Source organism: Equus quagga, chromosome 14 (genome assembly GCF_021613505.1).
Source record: "Equus quagga isolate Etosha38 chromosome 14, UCLA_HA_Equagga_1.0, whole genome shotgun sequence".
NCBI lineage: Eukaryota > Metazoa > Chordata > Mammalia > Perissodactyla > Equidae > Equus > Equus quagga.
In genome coordinates, this window is record NC_060280.1 from 29,816,501 (window position 1) to 29,841,576 (window position 25,076).

At 58.3% G+C, this 25,076-nt stretch overlaps 2 protein-coding genes across 6 annotated transcripts in view; both read right to left on the reverse strand.

Annotated features, from left to right (window-relative positions):
* Window positions 1-1,259: 1,259 nt before the first annotated feature.
* On the reverse strand, window positions 1,260-9,097 carry KLHL35 (kelch like family member 35). The gene is made up of 6 exons (XM_046637510.1): window positions 8,079-9,097; window positions 6,704-6,888; window positions 4,805-4,923; window positions 3,968-4,156; window positions 2,398-2,586; window positions 1,260-1,448 (listed from the first exon to the last, which is right to left on the reverse strand). Exons 1-6 carry the CDS (start codon window positions 8,966-8,968, stop codon window positions 1,260-1,262), a joined length of 1,761 nt encoding a protein of 586 aa, XP_046493466.1. The 5' UTR covers window positions 8,969-9,097.
* Window positions 9,098-15,251: 6,154 nt separating this feature from the next.
* The window catches only part of GDPD5 (glycerophosphodiester phosphodiesterase domain containing 5), an 85,903-nt gene continuing 76,078 nt past the window's right edge, over window positions 15,252-25,076 (reverse strand). For 4 of the 5 annotated variants that reach the window (XM_046637506.1, XM_046637505.1, XM_046637507.1 and 1 more), the window contains 6 exons: window positions 24,400-24,618; window positions 23,566-23,723; window positions 23,118-23,265; window positions 21,812-21,894; window positions 18,931-19,043; window positions 15,252-16,252 (listed from right to left, as the gene is read on the reverse strand). In XM_046637506.1, coding sequence (XP_046493462.1) covers window positions 16,104-16,252; window positions 18,931-19,043; window positions 21,812-21,894; window positions 23,118-23,265; window positions 23,566-23,723; window positions 24,400-24,618 — 870 coding nt within the window. In that variant the 3' untranslated portion in view covers window positions 15,252-16,103. Of the gene's footprint in view, window positions 16,253-18,930; window positions 19,044-21,811; window positions 21,956-23,117; window positions 23,266-23,565; window positions 23,724-24,399; window positions 24,619-25,076 lie in introns of all 5 variants that reach the window. The other variant, XM_046637509.1, reaches the window with a different exon arrangement.

The window sequence follows — 25,076 nt, forward strand, 5'->3', positions numbered from 1 at the left end:
CTGAGTGCAAATGAGGGGGAGCCCAGATGGGGTCTGGCCAGCTCCTCAGGCCTCTGACACACAGGCACAGAACCTGAACCGCTGGGCCTCTGCCTCGCAGACTCTGTCTCTGTCTGGCGTCTTGTTCCCTCTCTCTCCTCTGAGCTCCCCTCTCCTAACCCAGCAGTTAGATTCTGTCCCTAGAGCCAGAGGCCAACCTGGGTGCTTCTAATGGCATCAGGGGTTTGTGCCCCGTGTTGATCGGGGACCTCGCAGGTCCAGGTGCAGAGCCGGGCTGGCTGGGTTCTCAGGCTCGTGGCTCCGGCCCCCGCCACCCTGGGCCTGCAGTTTGCTGCGAGCCTCCACCCCAAGGCTGCTTAGGTTTGTGTGTTTTGTTTCAGCTTCCTTCATGTGCGGGGAGCCCCACCTCGGCCCTGGCTTCCAGCAGTGGGCCGGTTTGGAATCCCCTTTCCAAGGCCTTCATCCTAGGGTCTGAACCCCAGGGCGCAAGCGTCTGCCTTCCTCACAGTTCTGCAGTTCTGTTTCTGGTCCTCGGACATGTTTGCTCCCTACAAGCTCTGCCTCCGGCTTTGCGTTTTCTCTGTCATGCCTGGGTGTCTGAATTGCAGAGGGTGGCTTAGAGAGAACCCTCCTGACCAGGAGGGCCTCACTGATTCTGGAGCTTCACGAAACCTTAGGAGGCACAGGCTCTGCCACATGCTAAGTGTGTGGCCTTGGGCGATTTCTCATCATTTTAAGGCAGTTCCTTCCCTGTAAAATACTGGTAACAATAACCAGCTGCCTAAAAATAAAAAAAGATGCTCATAATCTGAAATTGAAGGACAGCGATTACCTATGGGACGAGTGTGGGAACCGGTGGGTTTGGAACTAGACACACTCCTACAAAGGCATTTGTAACCACCTATTTCTTAAGTTAGGTGGTGAGAACGTAAGTATTTATTTTATTATTACTCTTAAACTGTACAAAATATATATATATATATATATATTCTTTTAAGCATGGAATATTTCATAATTTAAAAAGTCCACACTGCTATTTGCAAGGTAAATGGGGAAGCGGGGAGAAGATATGGGCATTGCTTCTCCAGGCAAAGCAGGCTCGAGCCGGAACACAGACGCAACATTTGAACGAGGTTTTATTTCTACAAGAAAAGGGGGCAATAAGTTAAGCTATTTACATGGAGGCCAGGAGGGGAGCACGGTGGCGAGCCTTTCTCCCTTCCCTCTCCGCCCCCTGGCTCAGGCCGGCCACGTCTGAGTCACCTGCCCAGGCTCTGGACGATGGTGACGCAGCCATGGGAGCTGGTGCAGCGCTGCAGGGACGGCTGGGCCTCCACCTGCCCACTGCTGGGGTCGAAGGTGAAGACCCTGTCGGTGCTTTCCCCGTGGTCATCCCTCCCGCCAACGACGTGGACCTTCCCGTCACACACAGTCACGCCACAGCTCTCCTGGGTGGACAAACAGAAAGACAGTCAGCTCCTGGGTCCAGCCTGGGGCTCCCTCTGTCCCTAGCTGGCCAGGCCAGACAACAAAACCTTGACCCATAGAAGATGAGCAGGCAGTCTGGATGGCAGAGAGGCAGAAAATCGGAGGGCCTGAGTTCAGGCTCTGACTTGACCCTCACTAAATGAAGAGCCTTAGTCACTTAACCTCTCTGGGCCTCAGTCTCCTTATCTGCAAAGTGAGAACAGCAGTACCTTCTTCATAAGGTTCCCTTAACAGTGAATGGGGTTAAGCATATAAAGCATTTTACATAGTGCCTGGAATATAGTAAGCACCTCAGTAACGATAACAGTAATTCCCACCCCACCACTGAGGATCTCAGGCTCAGAGAACCAGAAATCTCAGGCTCTTAGGATCACGTAAGGTCAGAACTGGCAGGGACTACCAGGCCGACCACACCCCTTATAGCCTATCTGGAGTTTCCGGGGGGAGACTACGGGTGGGGGAGGCAAGGAATGCAGGGGCCAGAGCATCCAGGGCCTGGGCCTCCCTTTGACATCACTGCAACAGGGCAACCGGGCAGTCCGTTCACCCCCATCTCCCCACAATCAGCTACCAGCTGGTGGCCTTCACGGCAGTAGAGACTGCAAGACCATTTAGACCAAGCTCCCATTCAGTGCTACAGCACTTGGCACTGGGATTCCAGGCTCTGCTTTAACGTGGCCTAACTGGTGGCCTTGGGCTGGGGCCTCAACCTCTCTAAGGCCAGTCCCCTCATCTGCGAAACACAAGGCTGATGATCATTGAGAACAAAGCTGGGAAACTATGTAAAACGGCCTAGCTGGGAGTCAGACACGAGACTCACTACCTCCAGGATCCAGATCCTAAGAAGCGGGTCTCCACTGTCCTGAATGGAACCAGTGCCAGGGCCCATGCCCAGGAGCGCCCACTTACCACGGGGCTGGGGAGGACAGCTGCCTCCTCCCAGACGTCTGTGCTAGGGTCGTAGGTGAAGATCCTGCTCATGAGGCCCCCCACCACATAGATGGTGTCCTCGATGGAGACAGCCTCAAGACACCGCTGAGAGAAGGGCGCTGGGGCCCGCAGGCTCCACCGGTCCTCCTTGGGGTCAAAGCACTGCACCTGAGGGGTGGGAGGAGCAGCAGTGGTGAAGCCCCACCCCCAAATGCCCTGCTGCCCGCGCCCTGCCACCTCTCTCTGTCGAGGGGGACTCATTCCACACAACAACATTTGCCTATGTCCCCCTACCCTGAGCTAGCGTCTAGGAGGATAGAGAGACCCATCGTCCCTGCCCTCAAGTGTACTCGGTCTGGTTCCCTGCTCTAGCTCCCACCCCTGGACTCCCTTTGTCAAAAGCCTCATCCTTCAAGGTCCAGGGAGAGGTCTGCGTCCCAGGAGATGGAAGTACCATCAGCATTAGTGCTAAAGGGTCCTCAGCAGGTCCCCCATGGAGATGCATTCCTGGCTGCTTCCATTGTTAGCCCCTTCCCTTCTTTCTGGTGCTCTGAGGTCATGGCAAGATTGCAGTTGGGCTGTCCTGCAGCTCCCATTCCTACAGCCCGCCATAGGCCTCCCAGGCCCACGGGTGTTTATGATGCCTTTCACAACTTCTGAGGGCTCATACCCATACCTGCCTGCCCACCGTTAGTCCCTGTTTCAGTTCTTTCCTTGGGGACCTCCAGAATGGCCTACAACAAATCAGTGTTGCAGGAGAGGGTGCTAACTGAGGCAGTTCCCTCAGGAAGGTGTGCTGGGGGAATGGGATCAGGGAATAAGGAGGGGTGAGGGATCCCGGTTTGGGAGAGTCAGATCCCAGGGCCACAGGCCTATGAGGCCATCAGGAGAGGGAGGCAGCTGTCACGATGAAGATCCATTTTTATCCGCAAAAAGTCTGAATGTCCAACAACAGAAAATTAGATCAGTAGACTATGGTTCATCCACACAGTGGCCTGTTACACAGACACTGAAATGCTGGTTGTGAAGTGTTGCTAAGCATGTGGAAACTGCTTCTACTTAGAAGAATGGACAGCAGAAGGCAAAATTTTACTGATAATAAGAACACAAAACTGAATCAGAAAAGCAGAAGTCAGTTCAGAGGAAGCCTGGAAGGCACTGCACCAAAATATTAATATTAATAGTAGTTACCCTTAGATGGTGGGATTATGGGTGATTTCTTTTTCTATTTCTGTGTTTTCTAAATTTTCAATAATGAGTGTATTTTTTGAATGAAGGAAGAGCATTTTAATTAATTCCACCCTTGCCCTCACTTAATTTTTAAAATCTATGAAACCATATGGCACCAGCCCAAACATTCGGGTCCAGCTGTGCCGCTGACCAGCTGGGTGACCTTGGGGTCACCTCTCTGAACTCACTGCCTTGCCTGAAACACGAGGTGACTCTTCAGGGCTGTTGATGGGATTAAGTGAGAAAATGGAGGAGGACAGGAAGGCGCCAGCTCTGCGCCTGGCACACAGCAGGCCTCCGACGCCCTCTCTGCGCCCACCTTGTCCGTGCTGACGCCGTCCTGCCCCGCGCCCCCGATCACGTAGAGCTGGCCGGCGCAGGGCGCCACCGCGGCCGAGCTCACGGCCTCCGGGAGGGGCGCCGCGGCCGCCCAGGTGTTGGAGAACGGGTCGTAGCGCTCCACGCTGCGCAGGCGCCGCAGGCCGTCGAAGCCGCCCACCGCGAACAGCTGCGGGTGAGGACAAGGGCTGGGGCCGCGCAGTCCAGGGCTGTCTGCGTCTCTGCCCCACCGCCTCTGGCTTGTGTGCGGGAGACTATCCCTCCCCAGCCTAAGGACCAGGCCGACCCGCGCTGCCATGGCCTGGGGGTGGCGTCCACCTGGTTACTGAGCATCCCTCAGCAGGTTTCCTCTATCATCCGGGGATAATGAGATGGGTCTCAACGATGGGTACTGAATGCGAATTAGATCTGTAAAATACCTGCACCAAGCTGATGCATAATAATAATGGCTAGTAATTTATTAAGGGTTTGCCGCCTCCCTTAAATGATTCTAAGAAGCACTTTTTTTGCATTTCTGAATTCGAGATATAGCTTATAAAGATAACTGGGAGATTTTTTTGGTCTTAAGCAGTAGAATCAAGATTCAGTCCTAGGCTGTTTGGCCCCAAAGCCCACACCCTTGGCCACTAGGCTACACTACTACAGTAATTACTGTTATTATTAGCACTAGCATTATTATGTGACCTTGGGCAAGTCCTTTTACTTTTTGGGGCCTCAGATCTCTTGGTACAAAGAGAGGGTCTCAGAGGGCCTTCCTCCAAGACGTTGGTAAATCTGTACCTTGGGCCCGAGGGCGGTGGCTGCTGCTTGTCCCTACCTGGCCCTGCAGGACTGCCATCTTGTGCCTCCACCTGCCCTTGTGCAGCGAGGCCACCTTGATCCAGGTGTGTAGATGGGAGCTAAACATCCACACATCACGGCTGTTGATGTGGCCTCCTGGGGAGAGAGAAGCAGCTGTTGCCCCCAGGCCCTCTTGCTATCCCCAGCACCCCCAAAGAGCTAGAAACAAGGGCCCCAGGTCCAAAGGCAGGGTTCAGGGCCGACAGCAGGAAGGACTTCCCCCTGGGCTGGTGTGAGACTCTGGGCGTGTGACCCAGACAGTGTGCTTTGAATGAGTGGTGGGAAGGCCTGAGGTGAGACAACAGGCAGGGAGAGCCCTGAGAGATTTGGGCAGAAGGAACTCGTCTTTACTGGGTGCCTTGTGGTGGTGCCCCAGGCTCTGTGCTCAGGGAAGCAAAGAGGGGGGCACTTAGGACTCCATCGAAGGTAGGAGTGCAAAGGGTGCCCAAGACAAGCACCAGGAACGTGCTGGGGCCGAGGGAAAGCAGAGCCCTGCACTGGGCGGGGGACAGGGAGAGGTGACCCAATGGGCCTGCTCACTGCTGCCTTCACCGCCATGATTTCACGTCTCTTCTCATCCCCCTTGAGGTGCTGGGATTATGGTACCCAGTTTACAGATGGGAAACTCAGACGAGGCTTAGAGACCAGGAATGACGTGCTGAAGGCCACAAGGCCTTTCACAGCCAGAGCGATGACCAGAACCAGAGCTTCCAGTGCCCCAAGCTCCACACTGGGATGTCCTGTGGGGCCAGGCACTGGGGACGCAGGCTGTGACTCTCCCTCCCCATGCCTGGCAACCCTGGGCTTCCTGACAAGGGACTCACCTCTCAGGAGTAGCCTCCCCAGGGACAACCCCGACTGCAGCCCTCAGCCTGAGCCTGTGACCCAAGTCACATCCCTGTTTTGTAGCCTTCGCCTCAGTGTATTCCCAGCAGAGTCCCCACCTGTTGATCAGAGGCCATCAGTGGGCTTGGATAAGTTGTCCAGTAATAAAATGTGGCCTGGATAGTCTCTAAGGCCTTCCTGCCTCATTCTTTGGCCCCTTATCCTTCCCAGGCACCCAAAGCTCCCTACGGCTTCAAGTGCAGTCTACACTGGCCTGGAGAAAAGCCTCCCAGGTCTGGTTCCAGACTCCCTTTCGTGCCTCATCTCCAGTAGCTTCCCCTACTCTCCCAGATACACTCAACCTGCACTTCAAAGCTCGAGTACCCCGGGTTTCTCTGCACATTCCTGCCTCCATGCTTTGGTCTATGCTGCTCCCTCCGGCTTTCAAGGTCCAGCTGAACAGTCATCCCTTCCATGAACTTAGGCCAGATTCCCTGAGTGGGATTCCGGACCATCGGGGGACTCTGAGAGTTCCCATCAAATTCTGCCTGGCGGTGAAGTCTGTCTCCCGCTCTCCAGGGGAGCAGGGACTGTATTTACTCTCTCAGGCTCTAGGGCCTGAATCTCAAGAAGAGCACAGTCCCTTAGTATCAAACAGATCTGTGTTCCTCCTAGCTTTTGCGATTTTTATCACAATGGGGAAATTATTAACCTCTCTGAGCCTGTTTTCTCTTTTGTAAAATGGGGTTTGAGGGGGAATTAAATGATAACTAATGTAAGCTGCTTAGCATAATGCCAAGCACATAGTAGGCTCGATAAAGAGAAGTGATCAATACTAACACGAATTGAAGCGGATATTGCTGAATAAGGGCTGAGTCGCACCAGTGATTGGCTCTGCAGGCTCCCCCATTTCAGCCAATAACTGTAGGGTATCAGGAAAAATCACGCCCCCCAGCGCACCCCCCCCCCCACCCCCGGGAAAAAAGAGGGGGCGGTCCCCTGGATTCGATGAGCCAATCCCGTGGGGCTCCCATTGCGGCCCCGCCCTCACCGGAGACATAGATGTCATTGCGGAGAGCACAGGCGGCGAACTCCGAGCGCGTGTAGCCGGGCAGGCTGGGCAGTGGGGTCCAGCGCCTGCTTTCTGGGTGGTAGGCGTCGGCGAAGGGCAGCTTCAGGAGCCCCTTGCGGTCGCAACCGCCGATGACCACGATCACCTCAGCTAGGTCCATGAATCTGGCGTGGGGATAAGCCCAATGCCCGTTGACCCGCACCTAGGTAGTAGCCCTCTCTCACCCTCTCGCTGATCAGTCTGTGCGGTCCTGCTGCCCTTCCATGCCCTTTGGCGCCTGCCTGCCCCGCCCATGCTGGACTCTTGCCACTTCCAGCCTCCCCTCTGGCTATTGATGGGAAGAGTCACTAATCCTTCCCCCATTCTGACCTCCAAGTTACAGGAAAAGAATCTTTAGAGAGTCCTTACCCTTCCCTAGAAAAATCACCTGGTTTATCTTAATGACAGTTCTCTTAAGCGGTGACTATTACTCTTACAGAGGAGGAAAGTGAGGCTCACAGACTTTGGCTTGCCCAGAGTCATGCAGCCACTAAGTGACGGAGCTGGAATTCAAGCCTAGCTTTGACACTAGCCTATTCTCTTCACTCTTTTCTGACTTCCATCTCCGACTACACTAATTCCAATGCCTTTCTCCCCCTATAACCATCTCGTAAACCCATACTCTAATCACTAATTCCATCGAACCAGGCTACACACCCTTTCAGCAAAACATTCTCCCCTCCCACTGACCTTTCAGTCTTTTGACCCCACCAGATTTTCCAAATCCTTTAGCCACTGGTTTCCTACCTAATTCCTTTGATAAATATTGAGCACCTTCTTTGTACCAGCCCCTGAGCTTAGTGTTGGAGATACAGTGGTGAGTGAGACAGAGGCATCCCTGTCTTCTATGCCTGGGAGGGTGACAGACCACCTTAGACTACTCCACCCAAAGTCTGCCGGCATGACGTTTTAGGGGGAGTAAGCCTCTGTCATTTTTCTTTTTTCCAGGCCCTGCTTATTTACATCCCTTACTAGTCTGAGCTCCCAGAGCATAAAGGGTGTTTCCAAATCACTCCCGAGTCCCAGGCACCCAGCAAAAGACCTGCACAGAGGGAGCATTCAGAATAATGGATAGATGGGCAAGAGAAAGAATGTGCGCAAGGGATGAGATCTCTGCATCTCCCTCACTGGGCTGTTAACTCTTCAAGGGCAGAATTCCCAGCACCATATCTATGAAATGTTTGCCGAATGAATAAATGAATCTCATTTAACAGACACCATCAGTGACCGAATCAAAGGATGACGGTGGAATGAGTGAGCGGTTGAAGAACGCCGCAACAACGGAGGGCAGGAGGCAAGGGGGCGGGGGCCGTACCTCCGCGGCCGGGCCCGCAGCGCGCCGGCCTCGCGGCCCAGGATGAAGCAGGCGCGTGCCTCGAGCAGCAGCGGGCGGCACTCGCCGCAGGCCTGCAGCAGTTCGTCCGCCTCCACCTTCTCCAGGAAGTAGGCGGGCGCCAGCAGCGGCAGGCGCACGTGCTCCAGCAGGCGCCGCAGCTGCCCGCGGCGGCCCGGCGCGTCGTGGCGCACCCAGCGCATGGCCGCCTCGAACACGGCCTCCTCGCGCGCCACGCCCAGCGCCGGGTCGGCCAGCAGCGCCGCCACCTCGTCGGGCCCCAGCTCCAGGAAGTCCGCGTGGCGCGCCACCTCGGCGAAGGCCTGGCGCAGCACGCGGCCGCAGCGCTCGGCCAGCGACGTGAGCGAGAAGGCGGCGGCCACGCGGCGCAGCGCCAGGCTGTTGGCGGCGCGCAGGCGGCCCTCGAGGAAGCGCGCGCAGGCCTCGCGCAGGCCCGCCACGCCCAGCCGCTCGGCCAGCGCCAGCACGGCGGCCGCCTCGTCCTCGGCGCGCAGCCGCACGCCCGCGCCGTACACGTAGTCGAGCACCACGGCCAGCGCCGCCGCCGCCCCGGCAGGGCCCGCGCCGGGCGCATCGGGCGCCACCGGCACCACGGGCACCGCGGGCCCCAGGGCCGGGCCGCGCTCTGGCCGGCCGGCCGCGAACAGGCTGCGGAAGTAGGCGCTGCCCGCGCTGAGCGCGGCGCGGTGGCACGGGAAGTCGCGGCCGCCGGCGCGCAGCACCACGTCGGTGAGGGTGCCGCTCCGCCGGTAAGCGTTGAGGGTCTGCAGGACGCGCTGCGCGTGGCAGGAGCCCGCGCACGGCGCCTCGGAGCCCGGCTCCGACTCCTCCGGCCCGGGGCCCTCCCGCATCCTGCTGGGGAGAGAACAGAAACAGCGTCGGAGCTCCCGGCGGCTGGGGCCGGAGAGGAGGGCAGGCGCCCGCGTGCACGCCTTCCCCGCTGGTTCCCCGGTTGCCTCGTGCAGGCATGCATGAACGCAGCGAGGGTGCTTTCATTCATCAGCTGCTCTTCCTCCCCTGCACCCACCCGGGCTCCTGACGGCTGCAGGCATCTAGTCCCTGCCTACCTGAAGGGCGAGGCCCTGCCTGAGCTGTGCCGCCACCTCCCTCGCTTCCCCGCTCAGCCATATTGCCCTTGCTGTTCTTCAGACTCGCTCAGCTTTTTCCTATCAGTGTCAGCAGGAGACAGATGGCACGCTCTCAAATGGGGTAATTTGAGGAGAGTCTAATAAAGGAACGATTTACAAAAGCGTAGACAGTGTTTGGGGACTCCCCCAAGGGATAGAGCAGTGCCACGTGCCTAACCCACAGCAGGGAGATTTTACCTCTCCGAGGCCTGAAAGGCGGAGGCTGGGGGGTTACTGGGACCTGCTCAAAATAGCTGTAGAGGGAGGCCCCTGACGGGAGCTGTAGCCTTTGGTCAAGGGATTCAGGCTACCCCCCGGAGATCCGGTGCGTGGGGGTGTGTGGGTCTGCCTCCCTCGCCTCACCCGGGCGCCTCCTGCGGGTCTCCTGGAGGGGCTGCCCAGTTGACCTAACCCTGATCATTCTGTGTAATAGCTGCCTCTCCCCCAGCAGCGCAGGATCTGGCTCATCACAGGTGCTCAAGACCTGTTCAAGGTCGGGCGAATATATTAAACAGTATTTATTGAGAGCTTTTTCTGTGCCAGGCAGTGAGCAAGACAGTCGGGGTCGCTCCCCTCATGCAGCTTACAGCCTGGCGGGGGTCCCGTGGGGAAGTACAGAGTATTGGTGGTGGTGCTGTGGCCTGGAATCCGACTCCTAGCGACCCTGTGGGCAGCAGAGTGGAACCCTGCCCGGTTTTTTGGCGCCGTCCTCTCATCTTTCAGTGCCGTCTCAGACAGTGCTCCACTGCTATTCATAGAATTTTCATGGCCAGTTTTTTCGGAGTGGGTGGCCAGGTCTTTTTTCCTGGTCTGTCTAGTCTGGAAGCTCTGCTGAAACCTGTCCACCATGGGTGACCCTGCTGGTATTTGAAATACTGGTGGCGTAGCTTTCAGCATCACAGCAACATACAGCCACCACAGTGTGACAACCGACAGACAGGTGGTGTGGTTCCCTGACTGGGAAACAAAGCTGGATCATGGTGGTGAGAGTGCCGAATCTTAACCACTGGACCCCCAGACAGAGTATTAGGAGAGCTCATAGGAGAGGCATTAAACCCAGTAGGAGGGGAGCCAGGGAAGGTGTCCCTGTCGAGAGGGCCTTCAGACTGAGAAGGACTAGCCAGGTGAAGGGAAGGGAGTGGAGAGAGGAAGTCTGCAGCTTAGAGAACAGCCTGTGCAAAGGCCCAGAGGCAAGGAGGGCATGAGGTTATATCCCAGGCTGAGAGGGCAGTTGGCCCTCTAGTGAGTTCTGTGTTCTCAAGGAAGCACTGTGGGGAAGGGGAGAGAGCTGGCTCTAAGGACAGATCCGGGTTCCAATCCACCTCTACCACTGACTTGCCATGTGAGTCACACAAGGCACTCCCCTTCAGTTCCTGACCTGAAATGGGCTCCTAACGCCTACCTCACAGGGCTGCCATGACTGTTCAGTGGGATGTAGGAAAAGTGCTGGGCACATACTACAAACTCAACAAATGTGTCTGACGTTGCTTTCACTCGACAGGAAGGGAGCCCGCCACGCGTGCCAGGTGCTGTTTCGTGCACGGTTTCATTGGATCCCTACAACCCTGAGAAGTATCTTTAGAGCCCATCGCCCTTCTGTTTTAAGTTTGTCGTGAGGAAACAAGCACGCAGAGAATCTGCCCTTCGGAGGTGCTGTGAGGATCGAGGGAGGGGTGTGTGTGAAAGCACGCGACAGAACCAAGGGCTCTACCCTGCTGGTTGTGATCTGAACACTGTGAACAGACAGCCTCTGCTCGCACACCTCCAGGGACAGGGGGCTCACTCCTTTATGTGGCATCTTACTCCCAGGGTGTGGGGCGCACAGCTCTGGCCCCTGCCCCTTGCCTCTCCCTCCATGCGCCTGATGCGAGCTGCTCTGCCTCCGCTGAGACCGCTCTGCCCAGGAGGTCAGATCTTGCCCAGTGTCGGCCTGGCCTTCACTGATCATGCCTGGGTAGTCCTGGGTGGTGGATCTCATGCCTCAGAATCACAGGACGTGAGCTCCCTGGTGGGCAAGCTCCCGGGAAGTTAACTTTTGCCCAAGTAGAAGGGCTGGGCCCTGAACCCACCTGGCTCCAGACCCTGCATGCCTGGCAGCTCAGTCACACTTGCTAGTGTGGGGGCATGTCCCAAGGAGCACCAGGGAAGGGAGGTGAGAGAGGTCACCAAGCACAAGGGCCCCCTTCTCTTCTCCCCTGGCCGAGGAAGCAGCTGCACTCTGAACTGAGATCCCAGAGGCAGGACTCAGCACCAGGAGGGGCTTCTCCCTGCAGAGATGGCCCCCCAGGGGCTGTCCAGGGAGAGGGAGTCCCCTCCTGGGAAATGCACAAGCACTTTTTCATTCATTCCACTGCTGTCTACTGCTCTGGGCACTGTGGACACACGGGGAGATCGGACCCTGTTTCCACCCTGGGATTCCCAGTCCGGGAGCTGGAGGATGCCCAGTTGGAACAGGGAAGGTGAAGATTCCTAGGCAGAGCTCCGTTCAGCATTCTCCCATCCCAGCTAAGAGTCTGGGCGCCCCAAGCCTTGGGTCCTGACACACACTGAGGGACCCAGGCCCTAGAAGTTCACGTGCCACCCTGTCTCTTTTTCACACCTACACCCACTCACACCAACACATGCTCAGACATGTAGACACCACACAGCCGGGGCTGCCCTGTGGCCTAAGTCCCGCCCCGGATGTTCCTGGCACTTACCTGGTGGCGCCCTCTCCCTGGTGCCCCGCAGCTGCTGCTCTCACCGGGACCACTCCTGTGTGTCCTGCAGCCTGTACCCCTGGCAGCCACAGCTCCAGTGTCCCTGCCGCTCTGCCTGGACTCGCGCTCAGGCTCAGCTGCAGGAGGACAAAGGGGCTGGACGCCAGGGGGGAGGGGAGGGAGAGCAGGGGGGAAGGGGAGGAGGGGACGCTGGGCTTTTGTTCCACTCTTGGACCAGCCCTGGGAGGGAGGGAAAGAGGGAGGACGCAGGAGTAAGCATGGAATCAACTGTGTGCAGCTCCGGGATCCGTGGGCCTGGATTGAGGGTGACCTGGCGCTGGCCCTGTGCTTGAATGATGCACAGGTGTGAGGTGGCGTGTGTGTGGGAGCCCAGGGAGACGGGGTGTAATCTGGTAGTTGTGAGTGTGCAGGCGTTCCAGGTACCTGTGTGGCATGTGGGAGTGTGTGGGACGCGGTGACTGCGGAGCATTGGGGTGGGTGTGTGAGAATGTCACCACACTGCTTAGGGGTCTCGGTTTCCCTCCTGCCTCTGTGCTATCCGTGCCGTGTCTGTGTTCCTGCTCAACAGCAGACATGTCACTGTGGGCCTTGGTGTCCCGTCTCTCTGTGTCTACATGATTGTTCATGTCTGTGTGTGACGGGGTCTGCGTCCCCGTGGACTATGTGATCTGTATGGACAGTGTGTGGTCCTCTGTCTGTGGTATGGCATGAGTCAAGGTGGTTTTCACTCAACAACGCACCTGCCTTGGAGGGGGCTGGGTGGGGTAGGGCGTGGTGGAACTGGGAAGGCCTCTTGGGGTGGAGGAGAGAGCCAGGCAGCTCTGGGCCAGCTTGGCCTCCTGGAGCCAGGGGGAAGCGACTCCATAGGCTGGTGCTGGATCCTTTGCTGTCTCTAGAAAGGACCGCAGGACCTGGTGTCCATGGGGTGGGTGAGGGGTTGGCTTCTTGGAAGAGGACAGTGATTTGGGAGGAGGTTGCCTTGAGAATCTGGATGGGCCCGGGCACCTGGGGCCTGGTCCTGGTGCTCAGGTGCCATGCAGCCCTTGGCAGACCACTGCCCGCCCCTTGGCCCTCGCCCATCTTGTCAGGAGGGATCATCGTGATTCCGGCTCTGCCATTGTATTGGGTTGCTGTGACACTTAGAGAGGGTTTGTGAGTGAAAGCCGCGTGCCATGTGGAGTCAGTGAGGCCCGGGTGCTGCAGGGGCCCCCCTGGCCAGGCTCAGGCAGGAGAGTTCGTGGACGGAGCCTGATGGGAGGGGTCACTGTGATGCTGGCCAAGTGTGTCCTGAGGCCTGGCAGGACAGTCTGCCCACGGCCCCTGCTCCAGGGAGCGGCATGCCCTGCTTCTCCCCAAGAAAGAATGGTATGTGTTGCTGTTTGTTAAAGGATGTGAGAGAGTCGGGCACCTTTGTATCTGCACTCAGGAAGGAGGGGCTGTGGGTTCAGAGAGCCCTGGAGGAGGTGGAGGGCCGGCTCAGCCTGGGGGAGGAAGGAAGGAGTGGGTCTGCGGGTGGCAGAGGGGAGGGGACCCGTTTCCCTGTGAATGGGCAGTCAGGCTGGGGAGGACACGGCGGGGGGGTGGGCATCAGCAAGGTGGGGTTCTCAGTATCCCCGCAGGTCAAGGGACAGGAGCCAGGGTTGATCACAGGCTGTGGGCTCAGCTGAGGTTGCAGAAGACCCGGCCATCTGCCCAGCTGGGGGCTGGCCTCCCTCCTCTCCCCATTGTTCGGGGTGAGGGGAGGCAGCTGCACTGGGGAGTTGGGGGGGGGGGACACCGTGTAGGGCCCTGGAGAGAGTGGGATGCTGACTAGCTGTTTCACTCAGAACTCCCAGCACCCCCCCACCCCTTGAAGATTCCAGGATGTCTCAAGTTGCCCAAGTGTGGCCAGGAGCCTGGGACATCCTGGCCAGGGGCACTGACTGGGCAGGGAGGGGCCGGCATGAAAGCTCAAATCCTCTTTCCTAGGTGGGCCTGCCAGAGGGTGAAGAGGAAGTTGTTGGGGCATTTCGGGTAGGGCAGTGTAGCCCACTCCTGACGCAGCCATTCTGGATTTCACTCATACTCCCTGTGCCCAGGATGGGGCAGGAGCTGACCTCTGCCCCAGGAAGGGAAGCACTTGCCAGATGTTCAGTAGGGGAAAGGAGGGGCAGTCCTAGAGGTTAATGGGGCGGGGGGCAGGGTGGGTTCCAACATTTGGAAGGGATTTCTTTTCCTTTCCTCCAAGGTGTCAGAATCACTCAGACCCCAAGAATTCTTTCCAGAAAACCCCTGTTTGGAGAAGAGACACATCCCTTTGCTCTCAGGAGGCACCTTATGCAGGCTGGAGCTGGGGTTCAGCCTCTCTCCCCCTTAGGACACACAGAAGACCACACAGACTCTCAGGACAAAGATGGGAGTTACAGACCCGCCCTGACTCCACCGCGGACCCCTTCCCACAGGGGACGGAGGGCAGAGGTCCAAGGACTGAAAGACAGGAAGGGACATCTGTGGTCTCAGGGCCGTGTTTTAGCTTTCAGCCCAGGTGCCCCACTGTGCCAGGAATGGGGGTGGGCCCTCTTCGGTCAGGTCCAAAGCCCTGAGAAGTCAAAGCCAAACCTCCACCATGGGGGAGAGGCATCTGCTGGTAGAGGGCCTGTCCCTCCATAGGCCAGGGGCTCAGAAGGCCTCCATGTGGCCAGGAGGCAACCTGCTAGTCCCACTGCCCAGCCCTGCATCGGACCCAGGAAACTTCCCCACCTGCTGCACTGTTCCCGCTGGTTGCAGAAGGCACGTGTACACTCTGGGGCCAGGGCCTGGGTGGGATTCTGGCTCTGCCTGTTTTTGTTGTTTTTGTTTTGCTGAGGACGATTTGCCCTGAGCTAACATCTGTTGCCAATCTTCCTCTTTTTGTATCTGGGCCGCCACCACAGCATGGCCACTGACAGACGAGTGTGATAGGTCCATGCCTGGGAACCGAACCCAGGCCACTGAAACGAAGTGTGCTGAACTTAACCACCAGGCCACTGGGGCTGGTCCTGTGCCCGTTCTAAGTTGTGTGGCCCACAATGGTCTCTTTACCTCTCTAAGGCCATCTCCCCCGCCACAATATGGGGATACTGGTCCCCAACCCCAGGGCTGGTGAGGAACCCCTTGTGCCAGTGATGCAGGGTAGGGCTCAACCACCCCACCACTCTCCCATTCATTTCTGAGAATGGTTCCTCCTCAAGTCATGGGGCCCAAACTGAATCCCAAACCCAGCAAGCTCTGTCCCCACCCTCCCATGGATAAATCAGAGAGGACACATGTCAAGACGGCAGCTTTAATCATCTTGGCCAGAGCCCTGTGGCTCCCTCCACTGCAGGCCTCCTTGGCCACATGCCCACCCTTGACCATGCCCAGAACACTCTTCCCAGATGGCCCCTGCCCTGTGGCCACTGATGTGAGGTCGTGTCAGTCTGTGGATCTCCTGGGCCTCCCCGCCACTCTGCCCCAGAGGCCTGATGGGCTCTTGGGCACAGGACAGCAGCTCTGAGCCTGCCCTTCGGCGTCTCCAGCTGCTCCCGGGGGCGTGGCTCAGGCCCTCTCCCGGGCAGGGCCAGCCCAGAGGGAGGCTCGGAGGAGGAGTATCTGCACCGCTGTGGCAGGCTCTCCCCATGGGCTGACCCTCCTTGTGCTTTGAGACGGACGGGCGCACATGAGGAGGAGAGCTGCTGGCGGCAGAGGCCCAGCCTAGGCCCTCGAGGCAGGAGAAACATGGAGAAGTGGGTTGCCTCACAGCATGGACAGGAGGATGGACACACATGGGCATCTACATCCTCCATCCACAGCGGGGCATGGCACAGCCCAGTGACCCATCAAAGCTTCCAGGTCACGATGCAAGGGAGGGCCTCAGGGAGGACCAGGCCCCAGGCCCCAAACTTCCCAGAAGGAGCCCCAGGCCTGCAGGGGCATCTGAGAGGCTGGAGTCCTGGCCCAGCTGGGCCTCAGGGGAGCGAGGTGCCCCCTCCAAGAAAGGCCATGGCTGACAAAGGGCTGGAGCCAACGAGGAGGCCGTGGAGCCAGCTCCCAGAGCACTCCAGGTCCAGATCCGCTCCTGCCAGCTCTCCTGGGTTCCCCCGTCTCACGTTTGGTACAGGCGGGGACAGACAGGTCTTCAGCTAACGCCCACCCCTATCTGTGAAGGTCTTGGCGCGGCTGCCACTCCCTCGGGGGTCCACAGGGGTGGTGGTGCTGTTGGCGTATGTGTCATAACTGTTGTCTGAACATACAGAGAGCTCATCGGAGACCTCCATGCCATCGCTGATCTCTGTTGGGCCAGAGGGAGGCAGCATGTGAGTGGGGGGAGGGGAAGGATCGACAAGGATGGCTGGCAGATGCGGTGGGAAGGACGGCCTGTACCAACTCCTGGTCAGGCACCAGGAGGCTGGTGAAACCACTGGGTTCAGGTTTGGTATTGAGCTTGGCATTCAAGGCCCCCCTTAAACTCTGCAAACACCCTCAGGCTACTCTCCCTGGAACTCTGCCTTTCAGCCACAGAAAACCATCTGCACCCTCCTGAGCTTGGCACCCATGTGCTTACTCTCCTTTGCACACACTGGCCCCTCTCCTGGGAGTGACCTCTCCATCAACTCCTCCTTTTCTCAAAATCTGGCCCAATTCTTCTCATCTCTGTCATTGCAACCCCCTGAGATTCTCCCCTGAGCCCCCCAGGTTGGGCTGGGGTCTCCTCATGGCCACTCTAGCCCCTGCTTCCGCTGTACTGTCATGTCTGTGGCCCCCACTGACTGGAGTGCTTCAAGGACAAGTGAAGTCTGGGCATCTGTGTCCCCAGTGCCTAGCACAGCACTGGACACACAGCAGGGGCTCAGGAAGGGTCTGCTGAGTGGAGATGAACCCACCCTGAGGGGACTCAGGGTACCTTGGTGGGGCTGAGGGTCTCTGGCGAGGACCTCTCAACCTGGAGTGGGCAGGGGGTGAGGGCTCTGGCCCCCTCCTTGCTCAGGAGGTGCTCTGTGAAAGGCCTTTGACACCACAGGAGGGAGAGGGTCTGGAGAGGCAGAACCTGCCAGGCCTAGGGGCTGGCCTCCTGCCTTCCATGCATTCTGCCTGCCCCTTCTGACTTCTCTTGCAGGCACAGTGCAGGAGCCTGGGGACGCCAGGTGCCCTGGACTGGCCCTTCCTTCCAAGAGCTTCCCAGTGTGGCCAGAGGGCTGTGGGACCCCAGGGGAGGCAATCTAACTCAGCCTCAGTGCTCAGCGAAGGCTCCTAGGAGGAGGCTTTTTGAGAGAAGTTAGGAGGACTGTACTGACAGTCCCTGTAAGTACATAGGCACAGACTCTCCTAAAACAGGGCCTGGCATTCATCTGTTGAAGGAATGAATAAAAAAGAAGGGAATAAATGAGTGGGTGTGCACACGATCCTTGGAGCCAGCCCCAAACCCACGGTCACCCCCACGGGGCTCCTGTTCATTCAAGCAGTGTTGACCGTGCACCCCTCGGGCCAGGTGTGGGAGCAGGCGCTAGCCCACTTAACAGACGAGGCGGCTGACGCTGAGGGAGGCAGACCTATGTGCCCGGTTCACACAGCTAGCTGGGGTAGAGCTGGGATTTGAATCCAGGTCCATCTGGCTCCTAACTCTCTCTCTCATGCCCTCCCTCTGTTCCCATGCCCACACCTCTTGCCTGAATTCTTGGTCTCCTTGCCTCCAGCTTCCCCCTCTAATCCACCCTCCACACTCGTTATGGGTTGAATTGTGTCCCCCAAAATTCGTATGTTGAAGGCCTAACCCCCAGCACCTCAGCATGTGACCTTATTTGAAAATAAGGTCGTTGCAGATGTAATTGGTTAAGATGAGGTCATTAAGGTGGGCCTGAATCCAACACGGGTGGTGTCCTAACAAGAGGGGAAATTTAGACACAGAGATTGTACTGGGAGAACGCCGTGTGAATACGAAGGTGACCGCCTACAAGGCAAGGAGGGAGGCCTCGACTGGATCCTCCCACACGGCCCTCAGAGCACACCGAGCCTGCCCACACTTCCATCCTGGCCTTCCAGCCTCCAGCACTGTGAGACGACACATTTCTGTCGTGTAAGCCACCCGCCTTGTGGTGCTTTGTTACAGCCCCACCGTAACAAATGCAAATCCACCCACGACCCTCCCCTGCTTTCAGAATGAAGCCCGAGCTCCCGCTGGCACACTCGAGGACCGCGTGCCTTCCCAGGCCCATCGTGGGCTGAGCCAGCCAGAGGCCCCTCCCTTGAGCCACACGGAGTCAGACTTAGTTCTTGGTGCCCCAGCATGCAGAGCTCCCTCACTGCCTCTGAACGCAAGCTGTTCCTGCGCCTGGAATGGCCTTCCTTCCCACTGCTCACCCGGCCCCCTCCTCACACCCATCACCCAGGCCCTCCTACCCATCCCTCCCATTTTAGCTGGGTCACCTTGCAGAGTGGGCCCCCAAACCTTCCTCCCTGCCCCAGGGAGCTCTGACCGCTCTCTCCTCCTGGGCACCCCACTGTGCCTCAGCACCCCATCTGTTAGAGAGCTAATGAAACCCAGTTTTCCACGTGTGTGTTTATACAGCTGCCTCTCCACCAGACTGGGAATGTCAGCAGGGGTTGGCAGCAAGCAGGGGTGAAATCAGTATTTGTGGGGTCCGTGTATGATCCAGGCAAAGGGGGATGGGCCTTCAAAGCAGACTCCTCCCACCTCCACCCCTGCATGTCACCCTTGCCCACCACCCATGTGGGTGAAACTGAGCCACAGGACCTGGCGTTGGTGATTGCATGTGGATGGGTGTGTGTTTCTCTATGTGTACATGGGCCTCCACTTGCATGTGGGCGTGAAGCTGCGTGGGTGTACGTGTGTCCATGCCGTGTCCCTACCCCTATGTGCTGCATGTGAGTGTGCATGCACACCTGAGTGCACATGTGGGATGCTGGGGACGGAGCCAGTGCCCGTCTGAGCCTGTCTGCGGGGCCACACACCTGAGAAGATGAGCTTCTCCTTCATGATGCTGACGTCCCGGCTGGTCCGGCGCACCGCGGCACTCAGCATGATCTGCTCGGGGTTGTAGCTCCGTATGCCACCCAGGCGCCACCTGCAGAGATGGCCCCGTGGGCATCAGGTCCTTCCCCCCCCCCGGCCTTGGAGCAGGGATCCTGCCCACTTCCAGAGCCTCTCTGCATTTGGCCTCAGAGACCAGCAGGACTCTTGTCTGACTGTACAGATGGGGAAACTGAGGCCCAGAGATGGGCAGAGCTGGGGCTTGAATCAGGGTCTGCTGACTCTCAGCCAGGGCACTCCTGCCTCCCTCTTACCTCGAGAACCCAGGTCAGCTCCCCTTGAACAGGAAGACGGGTGGAGGTTGGTTAGTTCTGTCTCAGGTGCCCCCAGTCATACACCTGGCTCTCTTTGGATGGGACAAATGGGGGGGAGGGGGACCTTAACTGATGACCCACCCTGGGGTACACACCAATCTTGGGGAGTCCCAGATGATGTCTCCTACAGCTCCACTATAAGGACCACACTGAGTGGAGCCAGTGGAGAAACCCCAGAGGGGAGGTGAAGGAAAGCAGGGGAGTGAGGGAGACGGTGGGGAAGGGGGCTTGTCTTCACAGGCAAGGGTGTTAGAATGACTCGGGGTGGGGCCGCTGCTGCTCTGTTCCAACAACCCTGAAGAGTGGTCTGTCCATTCTCTGAGGGGAAAGGACAGGCTGGAGTGTTAATCCCTCTGATGGCTGAGGCAGGAGCGGGTGGACTGGGAGGCGGCTGCACAGGACGTGCAGGGGCCAGGCAGAGCCAGGAGGACTTGGGTTCCTGCACCCCACCCAGGGCACGCTTTTGCTGTTGTGGTTCCTCCGAACTAGCCCCAAACCCCTGGCCTCAGAACTTAGACTCTTCCTGAGACCCAGACGGAAGGATTCCCTGACCCCCCACCCCCACTCCCACCAAGAGGAGCTGGGGTCAGCTTGGAAACAAGGACCCAACTGCCCAGGGCACTGAGCCCTGCTGGTCTGGGGGGGAGGGAGCCCAGACTCCACAAGAAATCATTTATTTCCAGATGGGGTCAGCGTGGCAGAAATGGACAGACAGATGGACAGGCAGACGGGTAAGTGAAGGAGTAGACAGACAAGGGGAAAGCGCAAGGCAGAGGGGGAGGCAGCCTGTGCTCTGGCTGGGCTGGCCACCCCACACGTCCTTGAGGGCAGCAACTGGGTCTCTTATTTATTGCTGTGTCCCCAGCACCAACCGTAATGCCTGCTGTGTGGCAAGTGCCCATAAGTATTTGTTGAGTGAATGAATGGCAGAATGAGGCCCACAGGGAAATAATCTTTTCCCCCAGGGTCCCCTCCTCCATAAGGCCTCTCCTGACCCCCAGGAAGACCATGATACCACTCTGACTGTATGTCGAGCAGGCCCAGTGTGTCCATCCCAGCCCCTGGACCATCATGGCCCAGCCTCCCCAGCGCACTGGGGGCTCCGAGCCCAAAGGCCTGGCTCCTTGCTGCAGGCCCAACCCTGGCACCAGCCAGCACGTGTGGATGTCTGCTGACCGAGAGAATCGAGGAAGGATTAGGTAAATGTGCCTTTGCTGGGCTCGGTCCCACAGCCAGCGAGCACAGTTTCTCCTCCTAGAAGCTGGTCAGTGAAGCTGCCTGACCCAGGAGGGCCCAAGGTGCTGCCCTGAGGAGGACCTGGATCCCCAAGACCTATGTGTCATCTTGGAAATGAACATGAAACCCAGAAGGAAAGTGTCAGGCCAAGATCTCTGCAGCCAGCACACCTAGGACAGGAGGCTCAACCACCGTGGGGTCCTCCCCAGGGGAAAGCGGGGAGGGTGAGGACAGAGGAAAGCTGTGTGGATGGGGGAAGAGGGGTGGGGCGGGAGTCAGAGACAGGAAGTAAAAAAGAGATGGAAAGATAAGAGGGAGACACAGTGACAGGTAAAGAGACAGAGTGAGCAATGGGAGAGGCAGACAGGGAGGGTTTCAGGAAGAGCCCCCTGGCCAGAGGGAGATGCCAGGTGAGCAACCTGCAAGGAAGAGCTGGTTCCCCATCTGCAGAAACAGCAGCAGGAACAGAGAGCAGGGGGAAACACACACACACGGCAAGATGGGAAGAGAGAAGGGAGGACTAGGGGAGAGGAGGAGAGCAGGGGAGGGGCAGGCTTCAGGCGAGGAGGGGTGTCCAGGAGGGTGACCGGTGGGACCCTGACCCGGGCACTGGGCTTGGTGCGCGGCAGGTCTTCAGAGGGAACTGGAAAAGGGGGTGGCAAGGAGGGGGCAGAAAGAGGAACAGGAGGAGGAAGACCACACCAGAATTACCTGATCAAGTGATAGCTGTGAGATGCCAGAGTGCAGCAGAGAGAGGGGAGGGAGAGAGAGGAGGGACATGCGCCAGATCAGAGCAGTGTGGGGCAGAGAGAATGTTGGTCAAGAATAAACTGGGGCCCAGCCTGGCCCGAAGCCCTCCCCTGGACCAACCGCACCTCCCCACTGCAACCACCGTCCCAGCTGTGCTCCGGAGGTGGGGCAGGTCTCCAGCACGGCTCAACCCAGCGCCAGTGGGAACCCATGGGTGAGGAGACAAGCCGGAGAGGCACCGAAATTCGCCACAGTCCACAAAGCAAATCTCAGCAGAGCTTGGCTCTGGATCCAGGCTAGGTGCCCATGGTAGAAGCCACCCAGCTCTGGCTGAGGGGCATGGGCGGGGGGCCACTGTAAGTCTTCCCTCTCCCCTGAACAGGGCCGCTTGGCCAGGCCTTCTCCTGGCTGCCGTCTAAGAAGGAGTTTCCCCCGGCTGGGGCAGGGGCTGGGCCTGTGGCAGGGCAGGGAAGACCCCGGAAGGTGGTCACAGCCTACTCACTTCTGGAGCACGAAGATGCCCACGATGAGGGTGAAGGAGACCAGGTCGGCGGTGACCCACATGAGACAGTACTCGTCCGGGGGCTGTGGACAGACGGCCGGCGGCCAGCTTCCAGTCACGGCTGGTCTGCACGGGGGCTCCAGACTGAGGGTCCATGGGCAGGGGCACCCCACGTCACCATCAGGGAGGGGCAAGGGAGGACCTGGAGGGGCTTGGGCTTGAGATGATAATTTGTAGGAGTGGGATCTGGCACTGTGGGCCTGGGACCTGGAGTGTGTGTGTGTGTGTACACAGGATAAAGAGATCTGCACGGTGTTCAGGGTAGAAGTGGTGTGTGTTAAGCCCGGGGGGTTTGTGTTCTTCAGGGGGCTCAAAGCAGGGGCCGAATAATGAAAGACAAATAGATGACTTCGAGGTTGTGGCATGACTGGCAGGTGTGCAGGTGTGTGTCTGAAGAGGCGTGTGGCACCCCTGTCGGTGTAAGAGTCCATGTGTCACTGCAGGGAGTAGAGCATGGGGGCTTCCCCTCCAGGTACCACAGGAGGACCAGGGAGGGCAAGGCCTCCAGTGCAGCCAGGCCCCGACCCTCCTGGATCTCAGGTTAACCGTGGGGGGGGGGGGGGGGGCGACTTCTTACTGCTGGTCAACTCTTGTCTTGGGGCCTGAAAATTCGAGTGTGCTCGTAGCTATGGCTGCCACAGTCGGTCAGTTATTTCATCTCCTTCTGAGCTGAGCCTTCGGAGGTTTTTAAGGACAATGGGCAGGTGGATGGCATAAACATCCATAGCCTACATCCGATTCACTGACCCTGGCACTGTCCTAGCCATAATGAGAGCCTCCATCTGCCATTCACGTCCCCAGGGAGGTGACAGTGGCAGCACAGGAGGGAGGTTAAGGGCTCCCCAAGCCCCGCAGTGACTCAGTAAACCAATGCAAAATGGTTGTATTCCTGTATTCTCTGAGCAGATTTTCACGTTCCCCATTCTTGTCCTGTTACCCTGTTTCCACAGACTTCCCTTCCTTTACAACAAGACATAAGAAACAACCCCAATCCAAAGGACCCAAGTAGCTGTTAACTTCTCCAGGGCCCATAAGTGATGTTTTCCTCCCTGTGGGTCAGGCCCAGCTTCGCCCCACCAACCAGCACCTTCGTGCAGCCCCCAGAGGCCGTGCAAACTCTCTGGATGCTGAAGCCTGTACCCCCACCCTGCGCTCCCCCCACCTGAGACCTGACCGAGCGTGGTGCTTGTGGTGTGGCTGGGACAGGCCACAGCAGCTCTCTGCCCCCAACAATCCCCCAACTCACCATGATCCAGAGGGGGGAAGACACCTGGGACAGGGTATGGGAGTTGTCAGAGGTTACAGACGGGACCCCCGCACACCAGAGCAGCGAGAAGAGCCACGGCGCGTTGACCGTGTAGAGGTTTACGCTCAGGTTCCAGGACGCATAGTCCCTGCGGGCCAGGGGACACAGGCTGGTCGGCCCTCGGATCTGGGCCTCGGGGCCCAGCATGGGGAATCTGTAAAGCCTGTCCCCTTCACAGCCTCATGCCATCCCCACAACTGTCCCTGGAGGAAGGACCTCTGCTCCAGAGGGCCAGGCTCAGGTACCAACCCAGGTCTGCCTGATGCTCACAATCTCTCTGCTCTGAAGCAGGAGCCCCTGTGCATCCAGCCCTGTGCCCAGATGTGTGAGGGTGACAGGAGTAGGGCAGACTGTCTCCCCCTCCCCTGGGTGAGCCTGGGGCTGGCACCTGAGCTCCTGGCGGGACACCTGCGTGTAGCGCAGGTTCAGCCACTGGATGTGGCCTCTCCGCAGGCTGGCAGCCGCCTCCTTGGAGCCCGATGTCTGCTGGAAGCCAGGAGCCACCTTCCGCACCAGGGGCCTCTGCCTGTTAGGCAGCCACATGACCTGCAGGCAGGAGGGGTGGGCTCAGACTGCTGTCCTGTAAAATGTGGTTAGGGTGTCTACCCCTCCTAGAGCCCCTGGAAGGGTTAAAAACGACAGACTGGCACATAGTGAAAGCTCACGTGTAATCATCATCATCATCAGGGACCACATCGTCATGAGGGGCCCAGCAAGGCTGAAAATTGCTCTGACAAGAACTCAGGCAGTTTCCCCTCTGGATCTTTGTCACCACGAGACTGATAACTCAAATGTCAATTGCTCTGCACGTGGCCACCAGCGTCTGCTCTGCTGTTATAAGCTGAGGTCGGATTCCTCTGAGCCCCAAATATTACACCACAAGAATGTGGGCAAGGCTTCGATGAAGTAACAGTGTTCCGGAGAACCTGGACCCACTCCTGCGCTTTCTACATTTTAAAGGACTTTCTTGTTCCCCTCTTGTCCCCATGAGCACCCTGTCAGGGAGGCAAGGGGCATGCTACCCCCATTTTACAAATGTGGAACTTGACGTCTGGAGAAGGGTCATAGGGAGTTTACGCTGGAGGAGGACTCCAGCCATGCCAGGTCTCCGTGAGGGTGGGGCAGTACGGGTCTCCTCCAGGGGGTGGGGCTCCTCCAGGGGGCTGGGAAGGGCGGAGCTTCTTGGGGGGTACAGAGGTGGAGCTGGGACGCAGGGCCTCGCCTGGTGCTGGGGGATGCCTGAGCGCAGCAGAGCCTCCAGCGTGACGTTGAGGAAGGTGCCGCGGTAGGGGTGCTCCCGCGGCGGGTCACGCAGGTTGAGCAACAACGTGGCATTGCCCTTGACCAGCTCCAGGAGCTCAGCTAGGCTGCAGATGGACTGGTTCTGGGCCTCCCTGTGGTCGGAGGGCGACAGAGAGCTGGCAGTCCAGAAGGGGTCCGTCTGGCAGAGACAGGGACACACATGGCTGCGTCACCAGCGCCTTGGGGCACCCACGTGCCTTCCTGGCAACCGAGAGCGGAGACCCCTGAGCCGCCAGTGTTTGCTGGTGTGTGCATGTCAGGCAAATTGATGGCTGTGGCCCTGTGGGGCCTCTAGGAGTCCCCAGTCCTAACCTCTCTTTCCCGCCCTGTTTACCAAAGAATCACTTGGTAATTGATCACCAATTACCCCAGCACATTTTTCCTTTACCAGCATTTCAGACCAGACAACCAGCCTCCCTCTAGAGTTTGAGAGTAAACAATTTTAACTATTAACCATTATCATCACCATTAACCTTCTCTGCTGGGGGAAACAGAAGCTTCTGATGAGGCAGTGACAACCATGACATCCGGGCTGCAGCGGCAGAAGCCCAGGCGGTCGCTAACCAGCCTGACTGTGAGTCGGGGGGGCTCGGAAGT